Source organism: Dipodomys merriami, unplaced genomic scaffold, assembly GCF_024711535.1.
Source record: "Dipodomys merriami isolate MVZ:Mamm:240054 unplaced genomic scaffold, mDipMer1.0.p SCAF_22, whole genome shotgun sequence".
NCBI classification, from domain to species: Eukaryota; Metazoa; Chordata; class Mammalia; order Rodentia; family Heteromyidae; genus Dipodomys; species Dipodomys merriami.
Genome location: NW_027203604.1, coordinates 14,522,123 through 14,541,410, shown reverse-complemented (window position 1 = coordinate 14,541,410; position 19,288 = coordinate 14,522,123). Strand labels below are relative to the sequence as shown.

At 49.1% G+C, this 19,288-nt stretch overlaps 7 protein-coding genes across 7 annotated transcripts; all 7 read right to left on the bottom strand.

Moving 5' to 3' along the window:
- Positions 1-1,623: 1,623 nt before the first annotated feature.
- On the bottom strand, positions 1,624-2,202 carry LOC138834935 (paired-like homeodomain transcription factor LEUTX). The gene has a single exon (XM_070033730.1). It carries the CDS (start codon positions 2,200-2,202, stop codon positions 1,624-1,626), a length of 579 nt encoding a protein of 192 aa, XP_069889831.1.
- Positions 2,203-4,046: 1,844 nt separating this feature from the next.
- On the bottom strand, positions 4,047-4,625 carry LOC138834934 (paired-like homeodomain transcription factor LEUTX). The gene has a single exon (XM_070033729.1). It carries the CDS (start codon positions 4,623-4,625, stop codon positions 4,047-4,049), a length of 579 nt encoding a protein of 192 aa, XP_069889830.1.
- Positions 4,626-6,705: 2,080 nt separating this feature from the next.
- On the bottom strand, positions 6,706-7,284 carry LOC138834933 (paired-like homeodomain transcription factor LEUTX). The gene has a single exon (XM_070033728.1). The coding sequence runs from the start codon at positions 7,282-7,284 to the stop codon at positions 6,706-6,708; it is 579 nt and encodes a 192-aa protein (XP_069889829.1).
- Positions 7,285-9,053: 1,769 nt separating this feature from the next.
- Positions 9,054-9,632, bottom strand: LOC138834932 (paired-like homeodomain transcription factor LEUTX). Its single transcript, XM_070033727.1, has one exon. It carries the CDS (start codon positions 9,630-9,632, stop codon positions 9,054-9,056), a length of 579 nt encoding a protein of 192 aa, XP_069889828.1.
- Positions 9,633-11,428: 1,796 nt separating this feature from the next.
- On the bottom strand, positions 11,429-12,007 carry LOC138834930 (paired-like homeodomain transcription factor LEUTX). The gene has a single exon (XM_070033726.1). The coding sequence runs from the start codon at positions 12,005-12,007 to the stop codon at positions 11,429-11,431; it is 579 nt and encodes a 192-aa protein (XP_069889827.1).
- A 2,209-nt stretch (positions 12,008-14,216) lies between these two features.
- LOC138834929 (paired-like homeodomain transcription factor LEUTX) lies at positions 14,217-14,873 on the bottom strand. Its single transcript, XM_070033725.1, has one exon. The coding sequence runs from the start codon at positions 14,871-14,873 to the stop codon at positions 14,217-14,219; it is 657 nt and encodes a 218-aa protein (XP_069889826.1).
- Positions 14,874-16,709: 1,836 nt separating this feature from the next.
- On the bottom strand, positions 16,710-17,342 carry LOC138834928 (paired-like homeodomain transcription factor LEUTX). Its single transcript, XM_070033724.1, has one exon. The coding sequence runs from the start codon at positions 17,340-17,342 to the stop codon at positions 16,710-16,712; it is 633 nt and encodes a 210-aa protein (XP_069889825.1).
- Positions 17,343-19,288: the final 1,946 nt, after the last annotated feature.

Here is a 19,288-nt window from a genome sequence, read left to right as displayed (position 1 = left end):
TGAGGTCAGGGTAGGTCAGGGGTAAGTTGATGTGTATTCTGGGGTGAGAGTGGAGTGAGCTCAGGGCTGAGGCATGGAGATGTTGTACTGGGGTTAGGGGCTGTGCGGGCCTGGCAGTGCAGGTTCCCCGAGTAGATACTTGTCCAGGCAGGAGGGGTCTTCGTCCCCAGAAACAATATATATATATATAGTTTGTATGGTTTTGTGCTGGGGCAGAGGCTTGAACTCAAGGCCTGGGACCCTCCCTAATCCCAGAATCACCCTTCTCCCTCCTTCCTGCTATTCCTCAAGAGAACTTCCACTCCTCAGTCTTTCTTGGTTGTTTCTTTGTTTATTGAAAAGGTGATGAACAAGGGGTTACACTTACAGAATGAAGACAATAAGTACATGATTATTTCCCTCAGCCTTTCTTTAATCACAGACAGCATGTCTTACTTCATAGAGAAATTTTGGGATACTCACTCACACAGGTTTACATTTTCTTTGTTTTTTTTCTTAATCCTCTGTTTGATCTCAGTGCCTGGGCAATGAAGTGGGAGCTTTTTTGGTCAATATTAGTGCTTTATCATTAAACTACCATTCCACTTGTGGCGTTTTGGTCCTTCAGTGGCAATAAGATTCTCATACACTTTGCCTTTCTCCCTGGCTTTGAACTACCATCTTATGATCTTAGCCTTTCAAGCAGCTAGTATTACCGGCCTGAGCCATGGGCTCCTATCTAGCTATCTTGCTTTCTCTGGTATACAGGACAGACAGTCCCTCTGAGGGCCCTTGGTGGCCAGTCCTCTGTCCCTTTATGAGGGCTTAAAGTATTAATTTGGTGTTAGATAGCCAAGTGTGGCCAAGTATAAATGAGATTTGAATGTATTCAAGAGATTGCTCTCCTCAGATAAATTCTCCCTTCCTCCTTCTTCATTTCTCCTCCTCCTCCTCCTTCCCCTCCTCCTCCTCCTCCTCCTCCTCCTCTTTCTCCTCCTCCTCCATCTCCTCCTCCTCCTCCTCTTTCTCTTCCTCCTTCTCATTCGCCTTCCCCTCCTCCTTCTTCTTCTTCTTAGATTTTTTTTTTGTGAGGGGTGGGAGGATTATTTTTGGTGGTTTTTATTCATTTATTTTTTGGTCTAGTACTTGGGTTTGAACTCAGAGCTTAGGCACTGTGTCTGAACTTCATTTGCACAAGGCTAGCCATGTACCACTTGAGACACAGCGCCACTTCCGGCCTGTTTTGTTTGTGTGTTAATGAGGAGTTGAACTCAGGACTTCAAGCATGCTAGGCAAGCAATTCACCACAAGGTCACATGCCCAGCCCCATTTCTTCCTTTGCTGAATGCTGGGGTTTGAACTCTGGGCCTTTGCTTGCTTGGCAGGCACTTTAGCACTTGAGCCACAGGTCTATATGTGTCTTTGGGCTAGTTGATTGGAGACAAGAGTCCCATGGACTTTCCTGTGCAGGCTGACTTGCAACCTGAGTCCTCTAGGTATCAGCCTCCTGAGTAGCTAGGATGACCAGTGTGAGGCTCCATTGCTCAGCAAGGATCTAGGTAGAGTCATTTCTTCTGTAGTCTTTGAGAGGAGGGGAGCTCAGGGGTAAATCGATGTGTATCTTGGGCAGAGACTGGAGTGAGCTCATGGCTGAAGCATGGAGATGTTGTCCTGGGGTTCGGGGCTGTGCTGGCCTGGCAGTGCAGGTTCCCCAAGAAGATACTTGTCCAGGCTGGAGGGGTCTTCATCCCCAGACACGTCATAGACCAGGGCAAGCTCTTCTGTGCTGTAGGGAAGGGGCGCTGTCCAGGATACCTCCAAAGTTTCCAGGGGCTGAGCAGCCAACGGGAAACTGAGTCCAGGGCTGGTAGGCGCTGCAAATTCCTGGGGCTCCTCTGGCCCTTGGTGGGTGTCGCCTCTGAAAGGCTGCTGAGAGCTGAGGAGGGCGGCCCCGGGCACCTGCGCCCCATGAGCGGCCTGGCGACATGAGGCTGACGGGCACACAGGCGGCTTCCCGGCCTGCTGCTGTTTCTTCAGCTTGGCCTTCTGGTTTTTAAACCAAACCTTCACCACGACCTGGTCCAGCTGCAGCCTGGAGGCCAGCTCCTGCACCTCGTCCCACTTGGGGTGCTGGGTGTCTTTGAAGGCGGATCTCAGCTCATGGAGCTGGTGCTGTGTGAACCTCGTGCGGCTCTTGCGATGGGCTCTCAGCTGCTCTGCCATGGCTGCCTTGGCCGTGTCTGCTGTAGCAGCCAGGTGAGTTGTGCCTCAGCTCCACAGCTCAATGCCCACACAGCCTACCCAGTCCGTATTTAAGCATAATGCTGGTGGTCTCCACCCTCTGGGACCCTCCCTAGTCTCCTCCCTCCCTAGTCTCCTCCCTGCCCTTCCCCTCCCTGAGGCCCCTCCTCCAGACAACTTCCACTCCTCAGACTTTCTTCCCTCACTCCTGGGAATCTTTCCTCTCTACAGAAAATCGGGAATAGTGAGCTAGATTACCAGCTAGCTAGCTTGATACTTATATACCGGCGAAGACATGTATATATATTTATATGCATATATATTTATGTACATATATCCATTGTTTGTATGGTTTTTGTGCTGGTCCAGAGGCTTGAACTCAAGGCCTGGGACCCTCCCTAATCCCAGAATCACCCTTCTCCTACTTTCCTGCTATTCCTCCAGAGAACTTCCATTCCTCATTCTTTCTTGGTTGTTTATTTGTTTATTGAAAAGGTGATGAACAAGGGGTAACACTTACAGAATGAAGGCAATAAGTACATTAGTGTTTCCCTTAGCCTTTCTTTAATCAAACACAGTATATATTACTTCTTAGAACAATTTTTGGATACACACACACACACAGAGATGCTTATATTTTCTTTGTTTTTTTCTTAATCCCTAGGTTTGAACTCAGTGCCTGGGCAATGACAGTGAGCTTTTCCGCTCCATATCAGTGCTTTATCACTTGAGCTAGCACTCCACTTCTGGCTTTTTGGTCCTTCCTTGGCAATGAGCGTCTCACACACTTTGCTTTTCTGGCTGGCTTTGAGCTACCATCTTCTGATCTTAGCCTTCCAAGAAGCTAGTATTACCGGCCTGAGCCATGGGCTCCTATCTAGCTATCTTGCTTTCTCTGGTATACAGGACAGACAGTCCCTCTGAGGGCCCTTGGTGGCCAGTCCTCTGTCCCTTTATGAGGGCTTAAAGTACTAATTTGGTGTTAGATAGCCAAGTGTGGCCCAGTATAATTGAGATTTGAATGTATTCAAGAGATTGCTCTCCTCAGATAAATTCTCCCTTCCTCCTTCTACATTTCTCCTCCTCCTCCTCTTTTTCCTCCTCTTGCTCCTCCTCCTCCTCCTCCTCCTCTTTCCCCTCCTCCTCCTCCTCCTCTTTCTCCTCCTCCTCCAACTCCTCCTCCTCCTACTTTTTCTCCTCCTCCTTCTCCTTCGCCTTCCCCTCCTTCTCCTTCGCCTTCCCCTCCTCCTCTTCTTCTTCTTTGATAATTTTTTTGTGAGGGGTGGGAGGATTATTTTTGGTGGTTTTTGTTCATTTATTTTTTTTTGGTCTAGTACTTGGGTTTGAACTCAGAGCTTAGGCACTGTGTCTGAACTTCATTTGCACAAGGCTAGCCATGTACCACTTGAGACACAACGCCACTTCTGGCTTGTTTTGTTTGTGTGGTAATGAGGAGTGGAACTCAGGACTTGAAGCATGCTAGGCAAGAAATTCACCACAAGGTCACATGCCCAGCCCCATTTCTTCCTTTGCTGAATGCTGGGGTTTGAACTCTGGGCCTTTGCTTGCTTGGCAGACACTTTAGCACTTGAGCCACAGGTCTATTTGTGTCTTTGGGCTAGTTGATTGGAGACAAGAGTCCCATGGACTTTCCTGTTCAGGCTGACTTGCAACCTGAGTCCTCCAGGTATCAGCCTCCTGAGTAGCTAAGATGACCAGTGTGAGGCTCCATTGCTCAGCAAGGTAGTTATTTCTTCTTTATTATTTGAGAGGAGGGGAGCTCAGGGGTAAGTTGATGTATATCTTGGGCAGAGAGTGGAGTGAGCTCATGGCTGAAGCATGGAGATGTTGTCCTGGGGTTCAGGGCTGTGCTGGCCTGGCAGTGCAGGTTCCCCGAGAAGATATATGTCCAGGCTGGAGGGATCTTCGTCCCCAGACACTCCATAGACCCGGGCAAGCTCTTCTGTGCTGTAGGGAAGGGGTGCTGTCCAGGATACCTCCAAAGTTTCCAGGGGCTGAGCAGTCAACGGGAAACTGAGTCCAGGGCTGGTAGGCGCTGCAAATTCCTGGGGCTCCTCTGGCCCTTGGTGGGTGTCGCCTCTGAAAGGCTGCTGAGGGCTGAGGAGGGCGGCCCCGGGCACCTGCGCCCCATGAGCAGCCTGGCGACATGAAGCTGACGGGCACACAGGCCGCTTCCCGGCCTGCTGCTGTTTCTTCAGCTTGGCCTTCTGGTTTTTAAACCAAACCTTCACCACGACCTGGTCCAGCTGCAGCCTGGAGGCCAGCTCCTGCACCTTGTCCCACTTGGGGTGCTGGGTGTCTTTGAAGGTGACTCTCAGCTCATGGAGCTGGTGCTGTGTGAACCTCGTGCGGCTCTTGCGATGGGCTCTCAGCTGCTCTGCCATGGCTGCCTTGGCCGTGTCTGCTGTAGCAGCCAGGTCAGTTGTGCCTCAGCTCCACAGCTCAATGCCCACACAGCCTACCCAGTCCGTATTTCAGCAAAATGCTGGTGGTCTCCACCCTCTGGGACCCTCCCTAGTCTCCTCCCTCCCTAGTCTCCTCCCTCCCTAGTCTCCTCCCTCCCTAGTCTCCTCCCTCCCTAGTCTCCTCCCTGCCCTTCCCCTCCCTGGGGCCCTTAGTCCAGACAACTTCCACTCCTCAGACTTTCTTCCCTCACTCCTGGGAATCTTTCTTCTCTACAGATAATCTGGAATAGTGAGCTAGATTACCAGCTAGCTAGCTAGATACTTATATACCGGCAAAAGACATGTATATAAATATAAATAAATAAATAAATAAATAAATAAATAAATAAATATGTATATATATATTTATGTACACATATCTGTTTTTTGTTTGGTTTTCTTCTGGTCCAGAGGCTTGAACTCAAGGTTTGGGACCCTCCCTAATCCCAGAATCTCCCTACTGCCTCCTTCCTGCTATTCTTCAAGAGAAATTCACTCTCCAGTCTTTCTTGGATTTTATTTGTTTATTGAAAAGTGATGAACAAGGGGTTACACTTACAGAATGAAGGCAATAAGGACATGAGTATTTCCCTCAGCCTTTCTTTAATCACAGACAGGATCTCTTACTTCTTTGTGAATTTTGGCATACACACAAACACACAGGCTTACATTTTCTTTGTTTGTTTGTTTTTTTTGTCGGTCATGGGACTTGAACTCTGGGCCTGGGCGCTGTCCCTCAGCACTTCAGCTCAAGGTGAGTGCTCTACCACTTGAGCTACACTGCCACTTCCAGTTTTCTGGTGGTTTACTGGAGATAGGGGTCTCATGGTCTCTCCTGCCCAGGCTGGCTTTGAACAGCCATCCTCAGATCTCAGCCTCCTGAGTAGCTAGGATTACAGGCGTGAGCCACCAGCGCCCAGCTCTTTTGTTTTTTTCTTAATCCCTAGGTTTGAACTCAGTGCCTGGGCAATGACAGTGAGCTTTTCCGCTCCATATCAGTGCTTTATCACTAGAGCTATCACTCTACTTCTGGCTTTTTGGTCCTTCCTTGGCAATAAGAGTCTCACACACTTTTCTTTTCTGGCTGGCTTTGAGCTGCCATCTTCTGATCTTAGTCTTCCAAGCAGCTAGTATTACAGGCCTGAGCCATGGGCTCCTATCCAGCTGCCTAGCCCTCTTTGGTGTACAAGACACTGAGTCCCTCTGAGAGCCCTTGGTGGCCAGTCCTCTGTCCCTTTTATGAGGGCTTAAGGTGCCAATTTGGTGTTTGATAGCCATGTGTGGCCAAGAGTAATTGAGATTTGAATGCATTCAAGAGATTGCTCTCTTGAGATAAAGTTTCCCTTCCTCCTTCTTCATTTCTCCTCCTCCTCCTCGTCCTCGTCCTCCTCCTCCTCCTCCTCCTCCTCTTCCTCCTCCTCTTTCTCTTCCTCCTCCTTCTTCTTCTCCCCTGTTTTTTTTTTTTTTTTTTTTGGTTAGGAGTTGGAGGAATATTTTTGGTGGTTTTTATTCATTTATTTAGTTTTTGGTCTAGTCCTAGGTATTGTACTTAGAGCTTGGGCATTGTGTCTGAGCCTCATTTGCACAAGTCTACCACTTGAGACACAGCGCCACTTCCGGCATTTTCTGTTTTTGTGTTAATGAGGAGTGGGACTCAGGGCTTCAAGTATACTTGTCAAGTAGTCCACCACAAGGTCACATGCCCAGCCCCATTTCTTCCTTTGCTGAATGCTGGGGTTTGAACTCTGGGCCTTTGCTTGCTTGGCAGGTACTCTAGCACTTGAGCCACAGCTCTATTTGCATCTTTGGGCTAGTTGATTGGAGACAAGAGTCCCATGGACTTTCTTGTTCAGGCTGACTTGCAACCTGAGTCCTCCAGGTATCAGCCTCCTGAGTAGCTAGGATGACCACTGTGAGGTTCCAGTGCTCAGCTAGGTAGAGTCATTTCTTCTTTATTCTTTGAGAGGAGGGGAGCTCAGGGGTTAGTTGATGTATATCTTGGGCAGAGAGTAGAGTGAGCTCAGGGCTGAAGCATGGAGATGTTGTCCTGGGGTTCGCGGCTGTGCTGGCCTGGCAGTGCAGGTTCCCCGAGAAGATACTTGTCCAGGCTGGAGGGGTCTTCATCCCCAGACACGCCATAGACCCGGGCAAGCTCTTCTGTGCTGTAGGGAAGGGGTGCTGTCCAGGATACCTCCAAAGTTTCCAGAGGCTGAGCAGCCAACGGGAAACTGAGTCCAGGGCTGGTAGGCACTGTAAATTCCTGAGGCTCCTCTCGCCCTTGGTGGGGCTCGCCTCTGAAAGGCTGCTGAGGGCTGAGGTGGGCGGCCCCGGGCACCTGCGCCCCATGAGCGGCCTGGCGACATGAGGCTGATGGGCACACAGGCGGCTTCCCGGCCTGCTGCTGTTTCTTCAGCTTGGCCTTCTGGTTTTTAAACCAAACCTTCACCACGACCTGGTCCAGCTGCAGTCTGGAGGCCAGCTCCTGTACCTCGTCCCACTTGGGGTGCTGGGTGTCTTTGAAGGCGGCTCTCAGCTCATGGAGCTGGTGCTGTGTGAACCTCGTGCGGCTCTTGCGATGGGCTCTCAGCTGCTCTGCCATGGCTGCCTTGGCCGTGTCTGCTGTAGCAGCCAGGTGAGTTGTGCCTCAGCTCCACAGCTCAATGCCCACACACCCTACCCAGTCGGTATTTAAGCATAATGCTGGTGGTCTCCACCCTCTGGGACCCTCCCTAGTCTCCTCCCCTCCCTAGTCTCCTCCCTGCCCTTCCCCTCCCTGGGGCCCTTCCTCCAGACAACTTTCACTCCTCAGACTGTCTTCACTCACTCCTGGAATCTTTGCTCTCTACAGATAATCGCGAACAGTGAGCTAGATTACCACGTAGCTAGCTAGGTACTTATATACCGGCCAAGACATGTGTATCTATTTATATACATATATGTATATATGTACATATATCCATTGTTTGTATGCTTTTGTGCTGGTCCAGGGGCTTGAACTCCAGGCCTGGGACCCTCCCTAATCCCAGAATCACCCTTCTCCCTCCTTCCTGCTATTCCTCAAGAGAACTTCCACTCCTCAGTCTTTCTTGGTTGTTTATTTGTTTATTGAAAAGGTGATGAAGAAGGGGTTACACTTACAGAATGAAGGCAATATATACATTAGTATTTCCCTCAGTCTTTCTTTAATCACAGACAGCATTTCTTAATTCTTAGAGAAATTTTCGGATACATACACGTGCACGTGGGCACGCACACACACACACACACACACACACACACAGACGCTTTTTTTTTTTTTTTTCTTAATTTCAAAATTTGAACTCGGTGCCTAGGCAATGAAGGGGGAGCTTTTTTGGTCAATATTAGTGCTTTATCACTTGAGCTACCACTCTACTTCTGGGTTTTTGGTCCTTCAGTGGCAGTAAGAGTCTTTGTTTTCTGCCTGGCTTTGAACTGCCATCTTCAGATCTTAGCTTTCCAAGCAGCTAGTATTACAGGCCTGAGCCTTGGGCCCTATTTAGCTGCCTAGCCCTCTCTGGTGTACAGAACAGTCAGTCCCTCTGAGCGCCCTAGATATCCAATCTTCTGTCCCTTTCGTGAGGGCTTAAAGTGCCAATTTGGTGTTTCTTAGCCATTTGTGGCCAAGTGTAATTGAGTTTTGAATTTGTTCAAGAGATTGTCCCTCTTCAGATAAAGTCTCCCTTCCTCCTTTTTCATTTCTCCTCCTCCTCCTCCTCCTTCTTCTTCTTCTCCTCCTCCTGCTCGTTCTCGTCCTTCTCCTACTTCTTCTCCTTCTTTTTCAATTTTTTTTTTTGTGAGGGGTGGGAGGAATATTTTTGGTGGTTTTTATTCATTTATTCGGTTTCAGGTCTATTCCTACGGCTTAAACTCAGAGCTTGGGCACTGTGTCTGAGCCTCATTTGCACAAGGCTAGCAGTCTACCACTTGAGACACAGTGCCACTTCCGGCCTTTTCTGTTTTTGTAGTAATGAGGAGTGGAACTCAGTGCTTCAAGCATGCTAGGCAAGCAGTCCACCACAAGGTCACATGCCCAGCCTCATTTCTTCCTTTGCTGAATGCTGGGGTTTGAACTCTGGGCCTTTGCTTGTTTGGCGGGCACTTTAGCACTTGAGCCACAGCTCTATTTGCATCTTTGGGCTAGTTGATTAAAGATAAGAGTACTGGGAACATTCCTGGTCAGGCTGACTTGCAACCTGAGTCCTCCAGGTATCATCCTCCTGAGTAGCTAGAAAAACCACTGTGAGGCTCCAGTGCTCAGCTAGGTAGAGTCATTTCTTCTTTATTCTTTGAGAGGAGGGGAGCTCAGGGGTTAGTTGATGTATATCTTGGGCAGAGAGTAGAGTGAGCTCAGGGCTGAAGCATGGAGATGTTGTCCTGGGGTTCGCGGCTGTGCTGGCCTGGCAGTGCAGGTTCCCCGAGAAGATACTTGTCCAGGCTGGAGGGGTCTTCATCCCCAGACACGCCATAGACCCGGGCAAGCTCTTCTGTGCTGTAGGGAAGGGGTGCTGTCCAGGATACCTCCAAAGTTTCCAGAGGCTGAGCAGCCAACGGGAAACTGAGTGTAGGGCTGGTAGGCGCTGCAAATTCCTGGGGCTCCTCTTGCCCTTGGTGGGGCTCGCCTCTGAAAGGCTGCTGAGGGCTGAGGAGGGCGGCCCCGGGCACCTGCGCCCCATGAGCGGCCTGGCAACATGAGGCTGACGGGCACACAGGCGGCTTCCCGGCCTGCTGCTGTTTCTTCAGCTTGGCCTTCTGGTTTTTAAACCAAACCTTCACCACGACCTGGTCCAGCTGCAGCCTGGAGGCCAGCTCCTGCACCTCGTCCCACTTGGGGTGCTGGGTGTCTTTGAAGGCGGCTCTCAGCTCATGGAGCTGGTGCTGTGTGAACCTCGTGCGGCTCTTGCGATGGGCTCTCAGCTGCTCTGCCATGGCTGCCTTGGCCGTGTCTGCTGTAGCAGCCAGGTGAGTTGTGCCTCAGCTCCACAGCTCAATGCCCACACAGCCTACCCAGTCAGTATTTCCGCAAAATGCTGGTGGTCTCCACCCTCTGGGACCCTCCCTAGTCTCCTCCCCTCCCTAGTCTCCTCCCTGCCCTTCCCCTCCCTGAGGCCCTTCCTCAGGACAACTTCCACTCCTCAGACATTCTTCCCTCACTCCTGGGAATCTTTCCTCTCTACAGAAAATCGGGAATAGTGAGCTAGATTACCAGCTAGCTAGCTTGATACTTATATACCGGCGAAGACATGTATATATATATTTATATTTATGTACATGTATCCATTGTTTGTATGGTTTTGTGCTGGTCCAGGGGCTTGAACTCAAGGCCTGGGACCCTCCCTAATCCCAGAAGCATTCCTCTCCCACCTTCCTGCTATTCCTCAAGAGAACTTCCACTCCTCAGTCTTTCTTGGTTTTTTATTTGTTTATTTAAAAGGTGATGAACAAGGGTTTACACTTACACAATGAGTGCAATAAGTACATGAGTATTCCCTTAGACTTTCTTTAATCACAGACAGGATATTTTACTTCTTAGATAAATTTTGGGATACTCACACAGGCTTATATTTTCTTTGTTTTTTTCTTAATACTTGTGTTTGAATTCAGTGCCTGGGCAATGAAGGGGGAGTTTTTTTGCTCAATATTAGTGCTTTATCATTTAACTACCATTCCACTTGTGGCGTTTTGGTCCTTCAGTGGCAATAAGAGTCTCATGCACTTTGCTTTTCTGGCTGGCTTTGAACTGCCATCTTCTGATCTTAGCCTTACAAGCAGCTAGTATTACAGGCCTGAGCCATGGGCTCCTATCTAGCTGTGTAGCCCTCTTTGGTGTACAAGACACTGAGTCCCTCTGAGGGCCCTTTATGGCCAGTCCTCTGTCCCTTGTATGAGGGCTTAAAGTACTAATTTGGTGTTAGATAGTCATGTGTGGCCAAGTATAGTTGAGATTTGAATGTATTCAAGAGATTGTGCTCCTCAGATAAAGTCTCCCATTCCCCTTCTTCATTTCTCCTTCTCCTCCTCCCCCTCCTCCTCCTCCTCCTCCTCCTCCTCCTCCTCCTCCTCCTCCTCCTCTTTTTCCTCCTCCTACATCTCCTCCTCCTCCTCCTTTTTTTCCTCCTCCTTCTCCTTCGCCTTCCCCTCCTCCTTCTTCTTCTTCTTTGATTTTTTTTTTTGTGAGGGGTGGGAGGATTATTTTTGGTGGTTTTTATTCATTTATTTATTTTTTGGTCTAGTACTTCGGTTTGAACTCAGAGCTTAGGCACTGTGTCTGAACTTCATTTGCACAAGGCTAGCCATCCACCACTTGAGACACAGCGCCACTTCCGGCCTGTTTTGTTTGTGTGTTAATGAGGAGTGGAACTCAGGGCTTCAAGCATGCTAGGCAAGCAGTCTACCACAAGGTCACATGCCCAGCCCCATTTCTTCCTTTTCTGAATGCTGGGGTTTGAACTCTGGGCCTTTGCTTGCTTGGCAGGCACTTTAGCACTTGAGCCACAGGTCTATTTGTGTCTTTGGGCTAGTTGATTGGAGACAAATGTCCCATGGACTTTCCTGTTCAGGCTGACGTGCAACCTGAGTCCTCCAGGTATCAGCCTCCTGAGTAGCTAGGATGACCAGTGTGAGGCTCCATTGCTCAGCAAGGTAGTTATTTCTTCTTTATTATTTGAGAGGAGGGGAGCTCAGGGGTAAGTTGATGTGTATCTTGGGCAGAGAGTGGAGTGAGCTCATGGCTGAAGCATGGAGATGTTGTACTGGGGTTTGGGGTTGTGCTGGCCTGGCAGTGCAGGTTCCCCGAGAAGATACTTGTCCAGGCTGGAGGGGTCTTCGTCCCCAGACACGCCATAGAGCCGGGCAAGCTCTTCTGTGCTGTAGGGAAGGGGCGCTGTCCAGGATACCTCCAAAGTTTCCAGAGGCTGAGCAGCCAACGGGAAACTGAGTCCAGGGCTAGTAGGCGCTGCAAATTCCTGGGGCTCCTCTTGCCCTTGGTGGGCCTCGCCTCTGAAAGGCTGCTGAGGGCTGAGGAGGGCGGCCCCGGGCACCTGCGCCCCATGAGCGGCCTGGCGACATGAGGCTGACGGGCACACAGGCGGCTTCCCGGCCTGCTGCTGTTTCTTCAGCTTGGCCTTCTGGTTTTTAAACCAAACCTTCACCACGACCTGGTCCAGCTGCAGCCTGGAGGCCAGCTCCTGCACCTCGTCCCACTTGGGGTGCTGGGTGTCTTTGAAGGCGGCTCTCAGCTCATGGAGCTGGTGCTGTGTGAACCTCGTGCGGCTCTTGCGATGGGCTCTCAGCTGCTCTGCCATGGCTGCCTTGGCCGTGTCTGCTGTAGCAGCCAGGTGAGTTGTGCCTCAGCTCCACAGCTCAATGCCCACACACCCTACCCAGTCGGTATTTAAGCATAATGCTGGTGGTCTCCACCCTCTGGGACCCTCCCTAGTCTCCTCCCTGCCCTTCCCCTCCCTGGGGCCCTTCCTGCAGACAACTTTCACTCCTCAGACTGTCTTCACTCACTCCTGGGAATCTTTGCGCTCTACAGATAATCGGGAACAGTGAGCTAGATTACCACGTAGCTAGCTAGGTACTTATATACCGGCCAAGACATGTGTATCTATTTATATACATATATGTATATATGTACATATATCCATTGTTTGTATGCTTTTGTGATGGTCCAGAGGCTTGAACTCCAGGCCTGGGACCCTTCCTAATCCCAGAATCACCCTTCTCCCTCCTTCTTGCTATTCCTCCAGAGAACTTCCACTCCTTAGTCTTTTTGGTTGTTTATTTATTTATTCAAGGGGATGAAAAAGCGGTTACACTTACAGAATGAAGGCAATAAGTACATGAGTATTTCGTCAGCCTTTCTTTAATCACAGACAGGATATGTTACTTCTTAGAGAAATTTTGTGATATACACACAGACACACACACACACACAGGCTGGTGGTCTCCACCCTCTGGGACCCTCCCTAGTCTCCTCCCCTCCCTAGTCTCCTCCCTGCCCTTCCCCTCCCTGAGGCCACTCCTCCAGACAACTTCCACTCCTCAGACTTTCTTCCCTCACCCCTGGAAATCATTCTTGTCTACAGAAAATTGGGAATACTGAGCTAGATTACCAGATATGTAGCTAGATATATATATATACTGGCAAATATATATATATATATATATATATACATATATATATGTACATATATCTATTGTTTGTTTTTTTATGTGCTGGTCCAGAGGCATAAACTCAAGGCATGGGAACCTCTCTAATCCCAGAATCATTCTTCTCCCTGGTTCCTAATATTCTTCCTGAGAACTTCCACTTCTCAGTCTTTTTGGGTTGTTTATATGTTTAGTGAAAAGGTGAAGAACAAGGGGTCACACTTACATACTGAAGCCAATAATTACATCAGTTTTCCCTTCAGCCTTTCTTTAATGACAGAGAGAATTTCTTACTTCCTCCAGAAATTTTGATATATATATATATATATATATATATGGATATATGTGTATATATGTATATTTTGTTTTTCTGTTAATCCTCAGGTTTGAACTCAGTGCTTTGGCAACAAAGGTGAGCTATTTCACCCAATATTAGCACTTTATCACTTGACCTAACACTGCACTTCTGGGTTTTGGGTCCTTCATTGGCAGTAAGAGTCTCACAAACTTTTTTTTTCTGAGTGTCTTTCAACTGCCATCTTCTGATCCTACCCTTCCAACCAGCTAGTAATACAGGGCTGAGCCATGGGCTCCTATCCAGCTGCCTAGCCCTTTGTGGTGTACAGGACAGTCAGTCCCTCGGAGGGCCCTTGGTGGCCAGTCCTCTGTCCCTTTTATGAGAGCTTAAAGCACTAATTTGGTGTTTGATAGCCATGTGCGGCCAGATATAATTGAGATTTGAATGTATTCAAGAGATTGCTCTCGTCAGATAAAGTCTCCCTTCCTCCTTCTTCATTTCTCCTCCTCCTCGTCCTCCTCCTCCTGCTCCTCCTCTTCCTACTCCTCCTTCTCCTTCTCCTTCTTCTTCTTCTTTGATTTTTTTTTTTGTGAGGGGAGGGAGGATTATTTTTGGTGGTTGTTATTCATTTATTTATTTTTTGGTCTAGTACTTGGGTTTGAACTCAGAGCTTGGGCACTGTGTCTGAACTTCATTTGCACAAGGCTAGCCGTCTACCACTTGAGACACAGCGCCACTTCCAGCCTGTTCTGTTTGTGTGTTAATGAGGAGTGGAACTCAGGGCTTCAAGCATGCTAGGCAAACAGTCCACCACAAGGTCACATGCCCAGCCCCATTTCTTCCTTTGCTGAATGCTGGGGATTGAACTCTGGGCCTTTGCTTGCTTGGCAGACACTTTAGCACTTGAGCCACAGCTCTAGTTGTGTCTTTGGGCTAGTTGGTTGGAGACAAATGTCCCATGGATTTTCCTGTGCAGGCTTACTTGCAACCTGAGTCCTCCAGGTATCAGCCTCCTGAGTACCTAGAAAAACCACTGTGAGGCTCCTGTTCAGTTGGTAGTGTCATTTCTTCCATATTCTTTGAGACAAGGGGAGCTCAGGGGTAAATCGATGTGTATCTTGGGCAGAGACTGGAGTGAGCTCATGGCTGAAGCATGGAGATGTTGTCCTGGGGTTCGGGCTGTGCTGGCCTGGCAGTGCAGGTTCCCCAAGAAGATACTTGTCCAGGCTGGAGGGGTCTTCATCCCCAGACACGCCATAGACCCGGGCAAGCTCTTCTGTGCTGTAGGGAAGGGGCGCTGTCCAGGATACCTCCAAAGTTTCCAGAGGCTGAGCAGCCAACGGGAAACTGAGTCCAGGGCTGGTAGGCGCTGCAAATTCCTGGGGCTCCTCAGGCCCTTGGTGGGGCTTGTCTCTGAAAGGCTGCTGAGGGCTGAGGAGGGCGGCCCCGGGCACCTGCGCCCCATGAGCGGCCTGGCGACATGAGGCTGACGGGCACACATGCGGCTTCCCGGCCTGCTGCTGTTTCTTCAGCTTGGCCTTCTGGTTTTTAAACCAAACCTTCACTACGACCTGGTCCAGCTGCAGCCTGGAGGCCAGCTCCTGCACCTCGTCCCACTTGGGGTGCTGGGTGTCTTTGAAGGCGGCTCTCAGCTCATGGAGCTGGTGCTGTGTGAACCTCGTGCGGCTCTTGCGATGGGCTCTCAGCTGCTCTGCCATGGCTGCCTTGGCCGTGTCTGCTGTAGCAGCCAGGTGAGTTGTGCCTCAGCTCCACAGCTCAATGCCCACACACCCTACCCAGTCAGTATTTCAGCAAAATGCTGGTGGTCTCCACCCTCTGGGACCCTCCCTAGTCTCCTCCCCTCCCTAGTCTCCTCCCTGCCCTTCCCCTCCCTGGTGTCCTTCCTGGAGATGCCTTCCACTCCTCAGACTTCTTCCCTCATTCCTGACAATCTTTCTTCTCTACAGAAAATGGGGAATAGTGAGCTAGATTACCAGCCATCTAGCTAGATTCAGACATACCGGCAATGACATGTATATAAATATGAATGTATATGTATATATATATTTATGTACATATATCTATTGTTTGTATGGTTTTTTGCTGGTCCAGAGGCTTGAACTCAAGGCCTCGGACCCTCCCTAATCCCTGAATCATTCTCCTCCCTTCTTCCCACTATTCTTCCAGAGAACTTTCACTCCTCAGTCTTTTTTGGTTGTTTATTTGTTTATTGAAAAGGTGATGAAAAGGGGTTACACTTACAGAATGAAGGCAATAAGTGCATTAGTATTTCCCTCAGACTTTCTTTAATCAAATAGAGGATTTCTTACTTCTTAGAGAAATTTTGGGATATATTTGTGTGTGTGTGTTTGTGTGTATACAAATATACTCACACACTCATATATATATATGTATATATGCTTATATACTTACACTCACAGTCGTATATTTTTTTTGTTTTTTTCTTACAAGGTGCTGAGGAATCGAACCCAGGGCCTTATGCATGGCAAGGCAAGCTTTCTACCACTGAGCCACCCTCCCAGCCTTTGTTTTTTCTTAATCTCCTGGTTTGAATTCAGTGCCTGGGTAATGGGAGCTTTATTGCTCAATATTAGTGCTTTATCACTTGAGCTACCACTCCACTTCTGGCTTTTTAGTCCTTCATTGGCAATAAGAGTCTCACACACTTTGCTTTTCTGGATGGCTTTGAACTGCCATCTTCTGATCCTCTCCTTCCAAGTAGCTAGTATTACAAGCCTGAGCCATGGGCTTCTATGCAGCTGCCTAGCCCTGTGTGGTGTACAGGACAGTCAGTCCCTCTGAGGGCCCTTGGTGACCAGTCCTCTGTCCCTTTTGTAAGGGCTTAAGGTGCCAATTTGATGTTTTGATAGCCATGTGTGGCCAAGTGTAATTGAGATTTGAATGGATGCAAGAGATTGCTCTCTTCTGATAGTCTCCCTTCCCCCTTGTTCATTTGTTCTTCTTCCTCTTCTTCGCCTTCTTTGGCTTCTTCGGTTGTTCTCTTTTGATTTTTAGTGTGTGTGTGTGAGTGTGTGAGTGGGTGGGGGAGGAATGTTTTTGGTGGTTTTTATTCATTTATTTATTTTTTGCTCTAGTCCTAGGGCTTGAACTCAGAGCTTGGGCACTGTGTCTGAGCTTCATTTGCACAAGGCTAGCAGTCTACCACTTGAGACCCAGCGCCACGTCCAGCTTTTTCTGTTTTTGTGGTGATAAGGAGTGGAAGTCAGGGCTTCAAACATGCTAGGAGAGCACTCTTCCACAAGGCCATAATCCCAGCCCCATTTCTTTCTTTTCTGAATGCTGAGGTAGGAACTCAGGGCCTTTGCTTTCTTAGCGGGCACTTTAGCACTTGAGCCACAGCTCTATTTGTGTCTTTGGGCTAGTTGATTGGAGACACGACTACTGGGGACTTTCCTGCTCAGGCTGACTTGCAACCTCAGTCTTCCAGGTATCATCCTCCTGAGTAGCTAGGATGACCAGTGTGAGGCTCCAGTGCTCAGCAAGGTAAAGTCATTTCTTCTTTATTCTTTGAGTCAGGGGACCTCAGGGATAAGGTGATGTGTATTCTGGGGTGAGAGTGGAGTGAGCTCAGGGCTAAGCATGGAGATGTTGTCCTGGGGTTCGCGGCTGTGCTGGCCTAACAGTGCAGGTTCCCCGAGAAGATACTTGTCCAGGCTGGAGGGGTCTTCATCCCCAGACACGCCATAGACCCGGGCAAGCTCTTCTGTGCTGTACGGAAGGGGCGCTGTCCAGGATACCTCCAAAGTTTCCAGGGGCTGAGCAGCCAACGGGAAACTAAGTCCAGGGCTGGTAGGCGCTGCAAATTCCTGGGGCTCCTCTGGCCCTTGGTGGGGCTCGTCTCTGAAAGGCTGCTGAGGGCTGAGGAGGGCGGCCCCGGGCACCTGCGCCCCATGAGCGGCCTGGCGACATGAGGCTGACGGGCACACAGGCGGCTTCCCGGCCTGCTGCTGTTTCTTCAGCTTGGCCTTCTGGTTTTTAAACCAAACCTTCACCACGACCTGGTCCAGCTGCAGCCTGGAGGCCAGCTCCTGCACCTCGTCCCACTTGGGGTGCTGGGTGTCTTTGAAGGCGGCTCTCAGCTCATGGAGCTGGTGCTGTGTGAACCTCGTGCGGCTCTTGCGATGGGCTCTCAGCTGCTCTGCCATGGCTGCCTTGGCCGTGTCTGCTGTAGCAGCCAGGTGAGTTGTGCCTCAGCTCCACAGCTCAATGCCCACACACCCTACCCAGTCGGTATTTCAGCAAAATGCTGGTGGTCTCCACCCTCTGGGACCCTCCCTAGTCTCCTCCCTTCACCTCCCTGCGACCCTCCTCCAGACAACTTCCACTCCTCAGACTTTCTTCCCTCACTCCTGGGTATCTGTCATCTCTGGGAAAATTTGGGAAGTTATATGCAGGTAAATATATATTCATATACGTATATCTACTTTGTTTTTCTTTTTTTTTGCTGTTTTTGTGGCAGCTCAGGAGAACCTTTCCCTTATTCTTGAGCTTTTTCTCTGAAAGCTAGTGCTCTACCACTTGAGCCACCACTTTACCTCTGCCTCTTTTGCCATTTATTGGAGATAAAGGAATAAAGGACTTTCCTTCCAGGGCTGGCATTGAACCTTGATCCTCTCAGCCTTCTGAGTATCTTGAATTACTGACAGGAACCTCCAACACACTCCAGGTTATATTTATTTTTTTTATCCCCTTCCTCTTGAATTCCCAATGTTTGACTCTGCTATAGGTCATGTGTGATTGGTGTTTGAATGGGATATCCAATGTTTGCCTGTTCCAACCGACAGGTATGGGTTAAAGCCAAAGGTATGTGGATAGGCTCAAGATCATCTTATTCTTTTCGTCTCAAAATATTTTAGAAATCAGCCTGTTTCTATACCAAAATTTTTCCTCCTGCAATTCGCAAAGGCCTTAGCAATCACGGCCTGGCGTTTCTAATGAGTCTTTCCTTGATTTATAGCAAAAACAAGCCGTTATCTGCTAATAACCCCTGAGTCTGAAATTAGAAGAGAGAGAGAGAGAGACAAAAAATGGAATTGCAGAGACGAGCTCTGTTAAATAAAGTGGTTGTGTCAAGACATATAACATTTCCACGCATCAACTCGGAGCAGGATGGGCTCTGCTGGTGGAAATTGTAATTATTTAACACACTTCGTGATAGTGAAGCATGAACCCTGTATACATTCACTCAATGGACATCCTGTTACTTCCTTCCCAGGAGAGACATTTAACCACTGAGTCAGAGAGAAACTGAGGCACTGAGGAGAGGCAACAGAACGAAACCACCATATGAGGTCTGAGTGCCCTGAGGTCCCACTCCTTCCTCCCTTCTCCTAAAGTCTGTACTCTCAACTCCTTCCTGCCCAGGGGCATCCCACAAACAGGACAGTGCCGAAAGAATGTATTGATAATGAAATTATGGCTGGGTGCTGGTGGCTCACACCTGTCATCCTAGCTACTCATGACACTGATATCTGAGTATTGTGGTTCAAATCCAGTGGGGACAGGAAAGTCTGTGAGACTCTTATCTCCAATTAACCACCAAAAATAAAGCCAGAAGGAGAGCTATGGCTCAAATGGTAGAGCACCAGTCTTGAGCAAGAAAGCCCAGGGACAGTACCCAGGCCCTGACTTGAAGCCCTGGGACCAGCATATATATGCACGCACACTCAGGCGCACACACACACACACACACACACACACACACACACACACACACACACACACACACACACAAAACACACACAAGCAATCAAGAAGACACTTCTGACAGCCCAAATTAACTTCATGTTAAAGAACGTAGTGGTAGCGTGGTACCACTGGTTCATGCTTATAATTCCAGCTATTCTAGAGGCTGAGATCTGGAGAATCATGGGTCTAGGCCAGCCTGGTCAGAAAAAGCTATGAGACTCCAACTTCAATGAAACAGCAAGATGCTGGAGCAGAGGTGTTACTCAAGTGGAGCATCGTGGTGACAAGTCTGAGTGCCAAGTATTGAAGACATATGGCAGAGGGAGACAGGCAGCATCCAGGGACCCAGCTGCACAAGCTAGAACCCACATTTTGTGTGTGTCCAGGGGCAGCAGAGGTTAAG